General features: G+C 41.2%; 3 protein-coding genes across 6 annotated transcripts in view; all 3 read left to right on the forward strand.

The window, feature by feature from the left end:
- Nucleotides 1–8,789, forward strand: part of LOC122661049 (probable indole-3-acetic acid-amido synthetase GH3.1) — a 39,388-nt gene extending 30,599 nt beyond the window's left edge. Inside the window, exons 1-3 of one of the 4 annotated variants that reach the window (XM_043856357.1) lie at nt 1,000–1,322; nt 1,443–1,544; nt 7,369–8,789. In XM_043856357.1, the coding sequence (XP_043712292.1) occupies nt 1,000–1,322; nt 1,443–1,544; nt 7,369–8,740 (1,797 nt within the window). In that variant the 3' untranslated portion in view covers nt 8,741–8,789. Of the gene's footprint in view, nt 1–999; nt 1,323–1,442; nt 1,545–6,718; nt 7,076–7,171; nt 7,274–7,368 lie in introns of those variants that run through there. The other 3 variants (XM_043856361.1, XM_043856358.1, XM_043856360.1) reach the window with 3 other exon arrangements.
- On the forward strand, nt 1,653–3,047 carry LOC122661220 (probable indole-3-acetic acid-amido synthetase GH3.1; the record flags this gene model as incomplete). Its single annotated transcript, XM_043856558.1, has 1 exon — nt 1,653–3,047. A coding segment is annotated over one exon (1,380 nt), but the record flags the coding sequence as incomplete, so codon positions are not given.
- Nucleotides 8,790–13,417: 4,628 nt separating the features above from the next.
- On the forward strand, nt 13,418–15,498 carry LOC122661050 (probable indole-3-acetic acid-amido synthetase GH3.1). Its single transcript, XM_043856362.1, has 3 exons — nt 13,418–13,737; nt 13,889–13,990; nt 14,101–15,498. The coding sequence occupies exons 1-3, from the start codon at nt 13,418–13,420 to the stop codon at nt 15,479–15,481; spliced, it is 1,803 nt and encodes a 600-aa protein (XP_043712297.1). The 3' UTR covers nt 15,482–15,498.
- The last annotated feature ends 632 nt before the right edge of the window (nt 15,499–16,130 follow it).

Consider the following 16,130-nt stretch of genomic DNA (forward strand, 5'->3'; position numbering starts at 1 on the left):
TGACAGAGCCGAGCTCACACAAGTCAGCCATAAACTCCTGACCGAGCATACACAGGACATCCTAGGCCGAGCCCTCCTCCACAGAGGCTACCATAGCACCCCACCGGGGATCGCGGGGCCACATCAGCACATCCCGAGAATCACGGGATAAAGATCGAGCCACGATCCCACCACAATACGAAATCACAATTTACATGGACTCTTACCTTAATAAGAGCCCGACCCCGAAAATAGCTCTCCATTCCGCTCTACGCGAGAGAGCCTTCCAAAAGAAGGACTCCTACCATACTAAGACTTTCCCAACCGCCTCATCTTATCCTCACTCTATAAATACTCAGGTATGGAGCACCATTCCTCATCTCACTTTTACTAGCAGTTACGCTGTTGCACTGGTGATCTAACTTTAGCATCGGAGAGTCCTAGATCGAAACCACACCGGCTCTCTTGTGCTCATCACTTAGTCTTTGCAGACTCATCTGTGGGCAAACCAAGCATCGGAGATTTCCACAAGCAACAATACCCACATGTGAATTTTGGACAAAGTCAAAGGCTTAAATAACTCTGCAATTTAAAATGATTCATTCGTGGAATCATATGCATAAAAAAAATTTCAGAGGATCGATTATAACGACCCACAAACCAACATTTTGGATAGCTTGAAATCGGGATCGTTGTTGGCCAATTCTGATTCCTGATTTTAAAAAAAAATAAGAATAAATATTATCATATATACATTAAAAACAGGTGGGGAAGTGTCCTACAATACATGCCAACAATTATGATATCACGTGGAGCTGATCCGGATAAAGATTGCGAAGCCAACGAATTCATTGCTTGTCGGTTGCCCCACCTATATGAATACTACCATGTCCTCGCTGCTTGCTGGAGCCCTAGAAGCCACGGACTCTGCTGCCCTGACCAATTTCCCCTACTCCTCTCTTCTCTTCTCTTCTTTCTTTCCTCGCTTGCAGCTTGCAGCTCAAAGTCTCTGTTTCAACAATGGTTAGTGCCACTTCTCTGTCGACACCATTTGGCACTGTCGCTTGCGAGAAGCAAGCGAAGGAACTTAACTTCATTGAAGATATGACCAAGAATGCCAAAGCCATTCAAGAGAAGGTTTTAGTTGAGATCATGACCCTTAATGCCGAGACTGAGTATCTCCGCCGATACCAGCTTAATGGTGCAATCTCCAATCGAGAGACATTCAAATCGAAGATACCGGTCATCACCTACGAGGATCTTCAGTCTGATATCCAACGCATTGCCAATGGTGATCGTTCCCCCATCCTCTCGGTTTACCCCATCTCTGAATTCCTCACTAGGTCTGTGCTTAATAACGTTTATCTTTTTTCTTTTTTTTTCTCTCTCTTGTCCCGGCGGCGGAGTTTCCGATGCTTAATTAATTAATTTGTACTAAAAATAAAATAAAATAAAATTTGCAGTTCTGGAACTTCATCCGGTGAGAGAAAGCTGATGCCCGTAACTCAAGAAGAGCTGGATCGCCGTAGAGTTCTCCAGAACCTTCTCAAGCCTGTCATAAACCTGTGAGGATTTCATTAAATTAAGTCCAAAGTGGGTAGTAGCTAGCTAGCTAGTGCATGGTTTGGTTTTGAATTGATAGAAACACCATTTCCTTGCATGTCTTCTATTGTTTCTGCAGTTACGTTCCAGGCCTTGACAAGGGGAAGGGGCTCTACTTCTTGTTCGTTAAAGCAGAAACGAAGACACCCGGTGGATTATTGGCACGTCCAGTCCTCACAAGCTACTACAAGAGCGACCATTTCAAGATGAGGCCATACGACCCTTACGATGTATACACCAGCCCCAACCAAGCCATACTATGCTCCGATACTTCCCAGAGCATGTACACACAAATGCTATGTGGCCTCTACCAACGAAATGAAGTCCTCCGAGTTGGTGCCGTGTTTGCCTCTGGTCTACTCAGGGCTATCCGATTCCTCCAACTCAACTGTCAACAACTCGCCCAGGACATTTCCATCGGGACTTTGAATCCCAAAATTACCGATCCGTCTATCCGCGAGTACATGTTGCATCTCCTCAAACCCAACCCTGAACTCGCCCGATTCATCACAGAAGAGTGCTCAGGTACGAACTGGGAAGGAATCATAAGAAGAATCTGGCCAAACACCAAGTACCTTGACGTGATAGTCACAGGTTCCATGGCCCAATACATCCCAGCCCTCGATTACTACAGCGGCGGATTACCGTTGGTATCCACCATTTACGCTTCCTCTGAGTGCTACTTCGGCATCAACCTTAAACCAATGTGCAACCCCTCCGAGGTTTCCTATACAATCTTGCCCAACTTTACCTACTTCGAGTTCCTTCCCCAAGAACTCACATCGTCCACATTGAGTGGTGGCATCGATTCACCTCCCCAACTGGTTGACCTGGTCGACGTGGAAGTTGGCAAGGAGTACGAAGTTGTGGTCACCACGTATGGCGGTCTTTATAGGTACCGAGTTGGGGACATACTCCGAGTCACCGGGTTCCATAACTCGGCTCCTCAATTCCAGTTCGTGAAGAGGAAGAACGTCTTGTTGAGTATCGATGTAGAGAAGACCGACGAGACCGATTTGCAGAAAGCGGTGGAGAACGCGTCGGAATTGCTGCAAGAATACAAAACGAGCGTGGTGGACTACACGAGCTATGCTGATACGAAGAATATTCCGGGGCATTACGTGATATACTGGGAGTTGCTGGTGAAGGACCCGGAGAACACGCCGAGTGATGAGATGATGAAGCAGTGTTGTCTTGTCATGGAAGAGTCACTGAATTTTGTTTACAGAAAAGGGAGAGTGGCAGAGAATTCGATCGGAGCTCTGGAGATAAGGGTGGTGAAAAGCGGGACATTTGAGGAACTCATGGACTTCGCCATCTCAAGGGGAGCCGCCATTAATCAATACAAGGTGCCGAGATGCGTCAACTTCCCACCTATCGTGGAGCTTCTTGATTCTAGGGTCCTCTCCTCTCATTTTAGCCCTGCTTGCCCTCATTGGACCCTAGAATGACGACGGTGACGATATGCCAATCATCAATTGAATAAGAAGATCGAGGAAAAAAGAATTCCCCTTAATTCTTAATTTTTATTCTAATTTAGGGTTATAAAGGCTTTTCTTGTTTCACTCTCGCTCTCTCTGTCTCATAGTGATGGGCTCTTGAGCTTTTTAAAGTGTTCTCTACGCTTTAGTTAGATGCTTGTCTAGAATCTGATAATCTGTATCGATCATGACTCATGAAACTATCATAAATTAATTTCGTCTCTTTTTCTCCAATGACGATCTTTCTCTTCTTCTTCTCTCTCTCTTGCTCTCTTTGGTGCAAATGCATGTGCCACTAAAGCTGTTCTTGAGGGTGGGGGTCGCATGAATTTGTGAATTAGGTGAAATCTGGGATGTAATGTGGTTCATTTCACCTGTTCCCTTATGTTGAAAACTTAAACTGAAGAAGCATCGGTGGAAGAGAAACGCATGCATTAAGTGTTAACAAAAAAAAACAATGCCCTTATGATTGTTGCTCGTTTTTCTTAAGGTTCTGTTTGTTTTGGTGTAAAATTTTACATGTTGAAAAGTGTTGTAATGTTTGTTTTTTGATGAAAATAAACATTAGAATGTTGTAATGTTTGTTTTTTGATGAAAATAAACCTTAGAAAATTTTTCAACATGTAAAATTTGTCGTGAAAAAATTTTCAGGTAAAATTTTACGCCGAAATAAATGGAGCCTTATAAAGAGTTATTAGAATAATATTTTACTTACAAAATAAAAATTGAAAGTTAAAAAACAAAAAAATACAATTGACAATGAGCATTAGATATATGAACTAAAAATAGTAAATTAATCGTTAATTAATTCCTTGATTGCGGCTTTCAGTTGAGTGGGAGAGGGAAGTGAATTATTTCATTTCCTTGTCTGCTACCCTTTTAGGAGGAACATTCCTACTACAAGTGTGGCAGCAAAATTTTTTCCTAGGTTGAGGGTGCAAGTTTGTCCATTGGCCCAAGCTTGTTGTGAGCCCGAAGAGGGCCTGGCCTGGGCCAAGATACCCTAGTTTTGAGAAGCGGTCAAGGTTGTGAATATCTAACTCTGAGTCAAGGTCAGGCCAGGCCAAGATTGAGGCTTTGGGCTTAGTCCGGTGCGGCCACATCTTCTTCCTCCTCCTCCTGTTCTTCCCATCCATCTTATTTTCTTTCTTCCTCCTATATATTATTCCTTGGCATGGGCCAGCCCCTACATCTCTCTTTCCATTCCCCAGGACCAATTAAGCTCATCCTCACCCAACCAACCATGAGTTAAGGTTGGGTTAGATCTACGCCCATCTAAGAGGATTCCGGGCTGGGTTGGGGTTTTAAAGAGCCCGGCCTAATCCAACCATGTTGCAGCCCTAGTATAGAGTATGTTCAACCATTCGTAAATAGGGGAATGTTTTGGGATTCTATGATAATGACTTAACCCTTCTCGAGGTGTAGGAATATTGTCTCTCCAAATATGGGTAACAACTGTACCCAAAACACAATAAAATAATCTCTAATCACCTATTGTGTTGGTTTGGCTTTGTGAAATGTGAAGGCTTTGGCGCATATAAATGGTCATTATATTATAAATATTTTTTTTGATAAAAAAATAACAACCCCCACCCCATAAAAAAAAAAATTTATTATTATTTAATAATTTTTTTTTTTAAAAAATTAAATAATTAATAAAAAAATAAAAAAAAAAAAAAAAATAAAAAAAATCCTACCGGTTTAGGCCAACTTTTCACACCCCTATATATCCTTTTCGCTTTTAGGATTATCCTTCAAGGCACTCTAAATGGCAATGGATGGGACATATGTCCAGTGTTGAGTGTACATACAACATAACCTTTGCTAGTTAAAACGTGTTTAAAACTATGGTACCAAACTATTATCAAAAAGACAAAAAAACAAAAACGTTGGTACCAAACTTTGCCATTTAAAAGGAAAAGTTTAATCCATGTCTCTACGATGTACAGTGATAATGGTGACAATAGAAAATATTCGAGGTGACTGTTTTTCTGAATACTAATTGCAACAACAAATCCGTGTGGGTTACATGGGATTCAAATTTCCTTAAAATAAAAAGAAAAAAGAAAAGAAAGTTCTAGTTTTAGACCCATCGGATGCTTCTTGGTCTTGAAATCACTTGGTATTAGGGAAGCTCCTACATGTTAGTGTTGTTCATGATATGTTTTTTCACTTGGTAGGTGATGAATCGAACACTACTCTCTGGTTCAGTAAGTGGCACCTTTCTGGGACTCTAATTGAAATTTTGGCAAAAAAGATCTGTGATGATTTTAGGCTCTCCATTGATGCTAAAGTCCATTGTTTTATTACGAACTCAAGAAACTTTTTGTCCTTAAGCCAACTCTTTTGATCTCATAGAGGTTTGAAGTCGATTAAAGGAGGTTGAATAGAGTATATAACAATTCAAATATAAATAAACTACTCCTTGAGGTTGATTTTGATCCGACTTGTCAAATTCCTCAATAGATTATATGAAGAGAGATGGTGACGATGGCATTGTTTGTCACAATATCTTTGTTACTTTCTTTAGTTGTTCTTCAACGTATCTACCTTTCTTTATCATTTCATAAAAAGAGTTACAAATCCCAATTTTAGGAGAAAGTTTTGTTCTTCAAGTGTTCAAAACACCCTTCTCCACCCCCAATGGTTGCTTTTGGGGCTTTGACGATTAGAGTATCTTCCTCTTGCTTTCTGTTTCCCCCAATTTCTTTGGTTTGGAGATCGTTGTTGGCAGAGGAAACTATTCTGATTTTGCTCCAGGCGATGATGGATTGTACCAGTGCCTTGGTAATCCAAAGACTTTTAAAAATGCAAAGATTGCAATGCCAAGAAGAAGAAGAAGAAATCAAATTACTTACTTTACAGAACGTATTTGTTGAAGTCATTACAACTTGTTAAATCCGAAATTGATGAGGCTTACAACTTGGTATTTACACTACCATCCAAATTGCTAACAACATAGAAACGAATTTGTTGAAGTCTTCACAACTCTCCCAGCCACGAATTTTTGAAACTTGCAACTTGATGATAATGGTTGATTTTTGAAACAAGTCAAAAGAAATGTTGTTGGATAAAATCTACATTACACTACTCGGAAAAAAAGAAAATAAAAGATAAGGACTTGTTTGATTGATTTATGATCCATTCCTTTGTTTTGAATTTATCTTTTTATAGGCATCCTTGGCAGTTCAGGTGGTTTCGTTCGTCGGTCACTGACCATTTATCGGTTATTGACTGTTTTTTATCACTGACCGTTTTCGATCAATGTTCATTTTCTGACCGTTTTTGGTCAATGGCCGTTTTTTGACCATTTTTAGTCAATGACCGTTTTCTAATCGTTTTTGGTCAATGATCGTTTTTTTATGGTTTTCTGACCTCCATTTTTTACCCTTTTTGATCATTGATCATTTTTTACCGTTTTCTGACCGTTTCTCAGTCACTAACCATTATCTGGTCACTGACTAGCAGGTTAGTCTTGATTGAAAAATATTTTGATCTATTTCTCTATTGATTGAAATAGACTGAAAATAGAATGTAATCAATGCCCCTCACAATCCCATTTGAACAAGGTGACATGAGTTACCTCATCTTTATATAAGGCACCACTCTCCCCTGACCTGAACACTTTGCCTACTTGTTAGTGTCTTTCTTCCTCTCTCTTGCGGCTTCCTCAAAGTGTTTGTTTCAACAATGGCTACCGCCACTTCTCTGTCGACGCCATTTGGCACTGCCGCTTGCGAGAAGCATGCGAAGGATCTTAAATTCATTGAAGATATGACCAAGAATGCCAAAGTCATCCAAGAGAAGGTTTTTGTTGAGATCATGACCCTTAATGCCGAGACTGAGTATCTCCGTCGACACCAGCTTAATGGCACAACCGCCGATCGAGAGACATTCAAATCGAAGATACCAGTCATCACCTACGAGGATATTCAGCCTGATATCCAACGCATTGCCAATGGTGATCGTTCCCCCATCCTCTCCGGCTACCCCATCTCTGAATTCCTCACTAGGTCTCCTCCTGCTTAATGCTTATCTATTTTTTCTCTCCCTTATCCTGTCAACTGAGTTTCCGATACTTAATTAGTTTCTCTAAAAAAAAATTGCAGCACTGGAACTTCATCCGGTGAGAAAAAGTTGATGCCCGTAACTCAAGAAGATCTGGATCGCCGTAGACTTCTCCATAACCTTCTCATACCTGTCATAAATCTGTGAGGATTTCACTAATTAAGTCCAAATTAACTGGTAGCTAGTGCATGGTTTTGAATTGATGAAACCATTTCCTTGTCTTCTATTGTTGTTGTAGTTACTTTCCAGGCCTTGACAAGGGGAAGGGGCTCTACTTCTTGTTCGTCAAAGCCGATACGAAGACACCTGGTGGGATATTGGCACGACCAGTGCTCACAAGCTACTACAAGAGCGACCATTTCAAGTTGAGACCATACGACCCTTACAATGTATACACCAGCCCCAACGAAGCCATCCTATGCTCTGATATTTTCCAGAGCACGTACACACAGATGCTATGTGGCCTCTGCCAACGAAACGAAGTCCTCCGAGTTGGCGCCTTGTTTGCCTCTGGCCTACTAAGGGTGATCCGATTCCTCCAACTCAAATGGCAACAACTCGCCCATGACATTGCCACGGGGACTTTGAATCCCAAAATTACCGATCCGTCTATCCGTGAGTACATGTTGCAAGTCCTCAAACCCAACCCTGACCTCGCCCGATTCATCACAGACGAGTGCTCAGGTACGAACTGGGAAGGAATCATAAGAAGAATCTGGCCAAACACCAAGTACCTTGAGGTGATAGTCACAGGTTCCATGGCCCAATACATCCCAACCCTCGATTACTACAGTGGCGGATTACCGTTGGTATCCACCATTTACGGTTCCTCTGAGTGCTACTTCGGCATCAACCTTAAACCAATGTGCAAGCCATCCGAGGTTTCCTATACAATCTTGCCCATCTTTGCCTACTTCGAGTTCCTCCCCCAAGAACCCACATCGTCTACACTGAGTGGCGGCATCGACTCATCTCCCCAACTGGTTGACCTGGTCGACGTGGAAGTCGGTAAGGAGTACGAAGTTGTGGTCACCACATATGGCGGTCTTTATAGGTACCGAGTTGGGGACATACTCCGGGTCACCGGGTTCCATAACTCGGCTCCTCAATTCCAGTTCGTGAAGAGGAAGAACGTCTTGCTGAGTATCGACACGGACAAGACCGATGAGGCCGATTTGCAGAAAGCAGTGGAGAACGCGTCGGAATTGCTGCAAGAGTACAAAACGAGCGTGGTGGACTACACGAGCTATGCTGATACCAAGAGTATTCCGGGGCATTATGTGATATACTGGGAGTTGCTGGTGAAGGACCCGGAGAACACGCCGAGTGATGAGGTGATGAAGCAGTGTTGTCTTGCCATGGAAGAGTCACTGAATTCTGTTTACAGACAAGGGAGAGTGGAGGAGAACTCGATCGGAGCTCTGGAGATAAGGGTGGTGAAAAGCGGGATATTTGAGGAACTCATGGACTTCGCCATCTCAAGGGGAGCCGCCATTAATCAATACAAGGTGCCGAGGTGCGTCAACTTCACACCTATCATGGAGCTTCTCGATTCCAAGGTCCTCTCCTCTCATTTTAGCCCTGCTTGCCCTCATTGGACTCCAGAATGAGGACGGTGACGATATGCCAATAATAAACTGAATAAGAAGAGAAAAATAAATAAAATTCCCCTTATTGTTAATATTTATTCTAATTAGGGTAGGCTTTTCGTAAGTTAATTTCGTCTCTTTTTCTCCAACGATGATCTTCTTCTTCTCTCTGTCTCTCTTGCTCTCTTTCGTGCAAATGCATGTGCTTGGGGGTGGGGGTGGGGGTGGCAAGAATTTGTAAATTAGGTGAAATCAGGGAGGTAGTGTGGTCCATTTCACATGTTCACCTTATATTGAAAACTTAAACTGAAGAAGGCTCAAAGAAGCAGAGCATGTGCGAATCGGTAGGAGAGAAACGCATGCATTAACAGTTAACAATACACTTATGTTTGTTGCTCGTTTTTCTTAATAAGGAGTTATTAGGATAATATTTTATTCCCAAAATGAAACTGAACGTTAAAAAACAAAAAATACAATTCTCTATGAGCATTAGATATATGGAATATAAGCAGTAAATTAATCGTTATTTAATTCCTTGACTGTGGTTTTCGGTTGAGTGAGAGACGGAAGTGAATTATCATCATAGTTTAAGATCTCGCGATATATTGGTATCTCGGGCTTGTCGAGATGGCCGAAATATACTGAAATATTCGAAATATTGTCGAAATATGGTATTTTTTCTGTCATATTTCGGCAGTCCATCTCGGTGGGTTTTTTGCCATATTAAGGCTTGATACTTCATGTAATTATTTAAACTAAATAAACACATTTAAACTTTCATATTGCAAAAAAAATGAACTCAAAGTGGTGTTTTGGGTATGCACCCTTGATTGACAGTATACAGTCGCCGACCCCGATGTATAAATAGTTAATACATTGTTTAAGTACTAAAGGACATAATAAGAAATTTAAACAAAGTAATGAAACACAAATAAAGTCAAATGTAGCATTTAGTTTAAACTCATAAAATCATAAGTGCATAAGTTCATAAGTCATAACTTATAAACTCCATAATAGTCAATAGTTCAATACTCAATACACAAATTATTTCTACGAAATATACTAAAATATATCGAAATTTACCGAAATATGGTACTCAATACACAATATTTCTATGAAATATACCAAAATATACCAAAATTTCTACGGAAATTGAACTTTTTTCATTTTAGAAGCCCATCTCGTCTCGGTAGTGTCGAAATTACCGAAATTTCGACGATATATCGCAAAATTTTGAACCATGATTATCATGAGATGTCGAATCTGATTTATTAAAGAAGTTTAAGAAATTGGGACAAGGATGGGATCAGTCTATGCAAGAGTAAATGGAGTTTAACCCATGTTTCTACGATATATAGTGATAAATGGAGACAATAGAAAATGTTCGAGGTGATTTTTTTTTGAGCATGAATTGCAACAACAAATCCTTGTGGGCTACACAAGACTCAAATTTCCTTCAAATAAAAAGAAGGGAAATTTTCACATACCTCCCCTGAGGTATCACGTAATTACTAAACTAACAGAATTGGGGCATGTGTTAACTTTTAAAAACCTCAGGGGGCACGCAAAATTTCCCAAAACTTTAACAATGCACTTATGTTTGTTGCTTATTTTTCTTAAAGAGTTATTAGGATAATATTTTACTCGGAAAATGAAATTAAAAGTTAAAAAAAGACTAAAATTACAATTACCAATGAGCATTAGATATATAGAATAAAAACAGTAAATTGATCGTTAATTAATTACTTGACTACGACTTTTAGTTGAGTGGGAGAGGGAAGTGAATTATTCCATTTCCTTAGTTGCTACCTTGGTAGAAGGAATATTCTTACTACAAGTGTGGCAGAAAAAAAATTTCCCAGGTTGAACATACTCTCTGCTAGGGCTGCAACAAGGTTGGATTAGACCAAGATTTTTAAAACCTCAACCCACCCTTCGAGAATGTTTTCGAACTCTATGATAATGGCTGAACCCTTCTCACAGTGTAGGAATATTTTCTCCCCAAATATGGATAACAACTGTACGCAAAACACAATAAAGAATAGGAGAAGGATGGTATCTAATTACCTATTGGCTTTGGCGCATAAAATGGTGGAGGCAGGTTTGGAGTCTCTAAAAAAAAATATTTTTTTTGATGGTTTCATTTTGGAGTTCGGTTTAGGGTTAAGGGTTTGTCAAGCCACCATCGTCGAGAAATCTCCTGCGTCACACCAATCACATCAAAAGGTTTCATTTAGTAGGGAGTTTACATGGTGTTTGAGGATAAGAATGGCTCTAATATAAGTGGGTTCAGCATTAGACATATGTCCTTAGGGGTGTTAATCCGCTGGGCTCGTAAATTTCCGTAGGGCCTAATCAGTCGGATTTTTATCCTCTACGGTTCTGACACCCTACAATTCCCTTATCCGATGTAAAACACGTGTCCTGTGAGATCCAACGGTTAATTTTGAAATAATTTTTCTGCTTCCCACAAAAGTCATTACTCTCTCTCTCTCTCTCTCTCTCACTGCAACCGAAAACGATGAACTTCCATCGGATTCTCACTCTTCACTCCTCCGGCAGAAGAGGAAACTCCAACATTGGCGTGTTAACTGCGCCTGCAACCTCTGACGAAGGCTTGGTAACTTCTTCTGCAGCCTCCGGCGAAGTGCGAGTGGAAGACGTCTGCAACTGCTCTCTCCCGGCGAAACCCTGTTGCCCTAACTCCAAAAAGAAAGCCTGCAGATTTTGGGGAATCTCTCACACCAGTAATCTCCGGCGAAGGAGAACGGTTCTTCAACGATTTTTATTTTAATAATTTTTAATGAAATTTGTAATATCCTAACAGTTTGGAACAATAATCACCCCATGAATCGATTTCTCAATTAGTATGATGGAAAGTCTACCATTTGCTTAATTACAAGAGAAAGGAGAGAGGGATTCACTAGAGTGAATTGAACAACAATAAATAAAAGCCTCTGTATTTTCTTATAAGCATATCTGCAGCAATATCAACAACAGAATATTTAATACGATTAAATCATTACAAGAGTGAGTACCTACAAGAAGAGTACAGATAGATTAAAGTGTCATAATACATGCTTATAGATCAAAGAGAACCACAAGGAGGTTCAAAAGTGAAAGATAATTAGTTTACATTGATTTTCTTGGAGTTTAGAAAATCGATTTAAAACAGAGGGTCCCTGAATCGTGGTTTAAGTGTTACAACGTTTCTGATTTAGAAACTGGGTCAAAATTTATGAGGTATATTGGAGATGACAAGAAGATGTAGAGAGAACTAAGGTATTGATAAGAAACTGCTTTTGAGCTAACGCAATGATTGTGAATTTGGTGTCATGTAGGGGAATCATTGTCCCTGTTATTTTGGGTTTTAGGATTTTTTGTGTATGGTTTTGGACAAATGTTTTCTGGGTCTAGAGAGAAAGATATGAACAGGGAATGGTATAAAAATGAGCAGATCAAAGGTCAAAATCGAACCTCAGAGTGGGCTAAAAATCTGTTGCAAGGGCATGAGAGAGCCTTCACGTGCGAGAGAATCGAGGTTGCCGGAGGTTGCAGAACCCTTTGCCTTCGCCGAAGATCACTGGTGTGAGAGAGGAACCAATGCCCGAGCTTTCTCTCTGCCGGATTCGCACTTCGTCGTCTTCCACTAGCACTTTGCCGCCTTCGTCGGAGGTTGCAGGCGCAGTTAATACGCCAACGCTGAAGTTTCCTCTTCTGGTGGAGGAGTGAAGAGTAAGAATCCGATGGAAGTTCTTTGTTTTCGGTTGGAATGAAGAGAGAGAGAGAGAGAGAGAGAGTTAGTGAGTTTTTTGGGAAGTGGAATAATCAGGTTAATTGGGTTTTAAATGAATTAATTGATTAATCATGCTATAAATGGTTCTTAAACGGAATCATAAACGGACTATAAATGGTTCTTAGAGGTGGTGAAAAGCGGGAAATTTGAGAAGATAAAGATCTTGGAATTAGCAACAGTCAAGAATAATAAATAAGGTTTTTATTATTATTATTGTGTATAAGAATAAATTAAGGTATCATATACATTACAAATAGATGGAGAGAACAATTTGGATCTTTTATTATCGAATTGTCTCACAAGACCCTACTGCTAAGACACAAGAAAACAATAAATGATCACCTTATCTCCACTTGGACAAAGCGCTCAACCAAGGGTAAGGAGCACGATAGTAGAGGATCAGGTCCGGAGAAGAAGGGAGAAAGTGATTTAAAAGAATGGGTAAGAACTAAAGAGATTTACGTATACATAAACATTAAAAAGAGATGGGTGGGGAGAAAAGGAGGGGGAAGTGATTTATAAAGAATGGATATGACCTAAAGAGATTTGGGTCTACAGTGGAAGTTGTGTCTCATACGCTCACGTCAAATAAGAAAACGAAGTATGTCCCACTGTTTCGGTGGTTGGGCTCAGGTTCACGTGGTACACACGTGAAAGTCCACAAGGTGCTGATTCGGACAAACTGACAAAGATTGCCTTGCCACGGACTCGTTGCTGCCGGCCAGTTGCCTCATCTATATAGATATATATATATATATATATATATATATATATAAAAAAGCCACCACTTCCCTGACCGGACCACTTTCCCCACTTCTCATCGTCTTTCTATCCTCGTTTGTGCTTCTCTATCCCTTTGCTCTCTCGCTTGCTGCTTGCAGCTCAAAGTCTCTATTTCAACAATGGCTACCGCCATTTCTTTGTCGACGCCAGTTGGTACTGCCGCTTGCGAGAAGCACGCGAAGGATCTTAACTTCATTGAAGATATGACCAAGAATGCCAAAGACATCCAAGACAAGGTTTTTGTTGACATCCTCACCCTAAATGCCGAGACTCAGTATCTCCGCCGACACCACCTTAATGGCTCCACCGATCGAGAGACATTCAAATCGAAGATACCAGTCATCACCTACGAGGATCTTCAGCCTGATATTCAACGCATTGCCAATGGTGATCGTTCCCCCATCCTCTCGGTTTACCCCATCTCTGAATTCCTCACTAGGTCTCCTCCTCCTGCTTAATTAATGCTTATCTACCAAATCCGTTTGTCATTTATTTAATTACCCTTCTTTCTCTCTCTCTCATCTTTTATTTTAAATTTGGCGGCAGAGTTTCGGATGTGTAATTAGTTATTTCTAAACTAAAAATTGCAGCTCTGGAACTTCATCCGGTGAGAGAAAGCTCATGCCAATGACTCAAGTAGAGCTGGATCGCCGTATATTTCTTCATAACCTTCTCATACCTGTCATAAGCATGTGAGTACTATTTCTATTTGCTTCCCTTCAAGCGAGTTTCATGGGTTTTGAATTGATGCATCAAACTATTTCCTTATTGTCTTCTCTGTCTCTCTTGGGATTTCCTGCAGTTACGTTCCAAGCCTTGACAAGGGAAAGGGGCTCTACTTCTTGTTCGTCAAAGCCGAAACGAAGACGCCTGGTGGGATATCAGCACGAACAGCCCTCACAAGCTACTACAAGAGTGACCGTTTCAAGATGAGGCCATACGACCCTTATGACGTACACACCAGCCCCAACGAAGCCATCCTATGCTCCGATACTTCCCAGAGCATGTACACACACATGCTATGTGGCCTCTACCAACGAAACGAAGTCCTCCGAATTGGCGCCATGTTTGCCACTGGCCTACTCAGGGCGATCCGATTCCTCCAACTCAACTGGCAACAACTCGCACATGACATTGCCACCGGGACTTTGAATCCCAAAATCACCGATCCCTCTATCCGAGACTACATGTTGCAAATCCTCAAACCCAACCCTGAATTCTCCCGATTCATCACCGACGAGTGCTCAGGTACGAACTGGGAAGGAATCATAAGAAGAATCTGGCCAAACACCAAGTACCTTGACGTGATAGTCACAGGTTCCATGGCCCAATACATCCCAACCCTCGATTACTACAGCGGCGGATTACCCTTAGCATCCACCATTTACGGTTCCTCTGAGTGCTACTTCGGCATCAACCTTAAACCGATGTGCAAGCCCTCCGAGGTGTCCTATACATTCATGCCCAACTTGGCCTACTTCGAGTTCCTTCCTCACGAGTCCACATCGTCCACACTGAGTGGTGGCGACAACTCAACTCCCCGGCTGGTTGACCTGGTCGACGTGGAAGTCGGTAAGGAGTACGAACTTGTGGTCACCACGTACGGCGGTCTTTATAGGTACCGGGTTGGGGACATACTCCGAGTCACCGGGTTCCATAACTCGGCTCCCCAATTCCACTTCGTGAGGAGGAAGAACATCCTGTTGAGTATTGACTCGGACAAGACTGACGAGGCCGATTTGCAGAAAGCGGTGGAGAACGCATCGGAGTTGTTGCAAGTGTACAAAACTAGCGTGGTGGACTACACGAGCTATGGTGACACGAAAAGTATGCCGGGGCATTACGTGATATACTGGGAGTTGCTAGTGAAGGACCCGGAGAACGTGCCGAGTGATGAGGTGATGAAGCAGTGTTGCCTTGCCATGGAAGAGTCACTGAATTCTGTTTACAGACAAGGGAGGGTGGCGGACAACTCGATCGGAGCGTTGGAGATAAGGGTGGTGAAAAGTGGGACATTTGAGGAACTCATGGACCTCGCCATCTCAAGGGGAGCCTCCATTAATCAATACAAGGTGCCGAGGTGCGTCAACTTCACACCTATCATGAAGCTTCTTGACTCCAAGGTCCTCTCCTCGCATTTTAGCCCTGCTTGCCCTCATTGGACCCCGGAACGACGACGGTGACGATACGCCAATCATCATCTACACTCAATAAAAAGAGAAAATAAATGGAAAATCGAAATAAAGAAAAAATTCCCTTTATTCTAATTTAGGGTATAAAGCCTTTTCTTGTTTCACTCTCGCTCGATCTCACTGTGTCATCGTGATGGGTTCTTGAGCTTTTGAATGTGTTCTTTACGCTTTGGTTAGATGTGTGTCTAAAATCTGATAACCTGTTATCAGTCATGAAACTATCGTAAATTAGTTTCCTCTATTTTTCTCCAACGATGATTTTCTTCTCTCTCTCTCTTACTCTCTTTCGTGCAATTGCTGTGCTTAGGGTGGTGGTGGTGGCATGAATTTGTAAATTAGGTGAAATCTGGGTGGTAATATGGTCCATTTCACCTGTGGACCTGATCTTGAAAACTTGCACCGAAAAGATTGTTTAGAGAAAAGCAGAGCATCGGCGAATCGGTGGAAAAGAAACGCCTACATTATGCATTTGCTCTTTTTGTGTATGAATTTATGTTTATATTGATTTATTTTAATGAAAAATAGGAATCATAAATTATTTATATCAATAGTTGGAAAACAGTTTTATTTAATTATTTATTATTTTTTCCTATATCAATTGTTTATATCAATAATTGAAAACAACTTTGTTTCGTTAATT

The sequence above is a fragment of the Telopea speciosissima genome, chromosome 5 (genome assembly GCF_018873765.1).
Source record: "Telopea speciosissima isolate NSW1024214 ecotype Mountain lineage chromosome 5, Tspe_v1, whole genome shotgun sequence".
In the NCBI taxonomy this organism is placed as follows: Eukaryota; Viridiplantae; Streptophyta; class Magnoliopsida; order Proteales; family Proteaceae; genus Telopea; species Telopea speciosissima.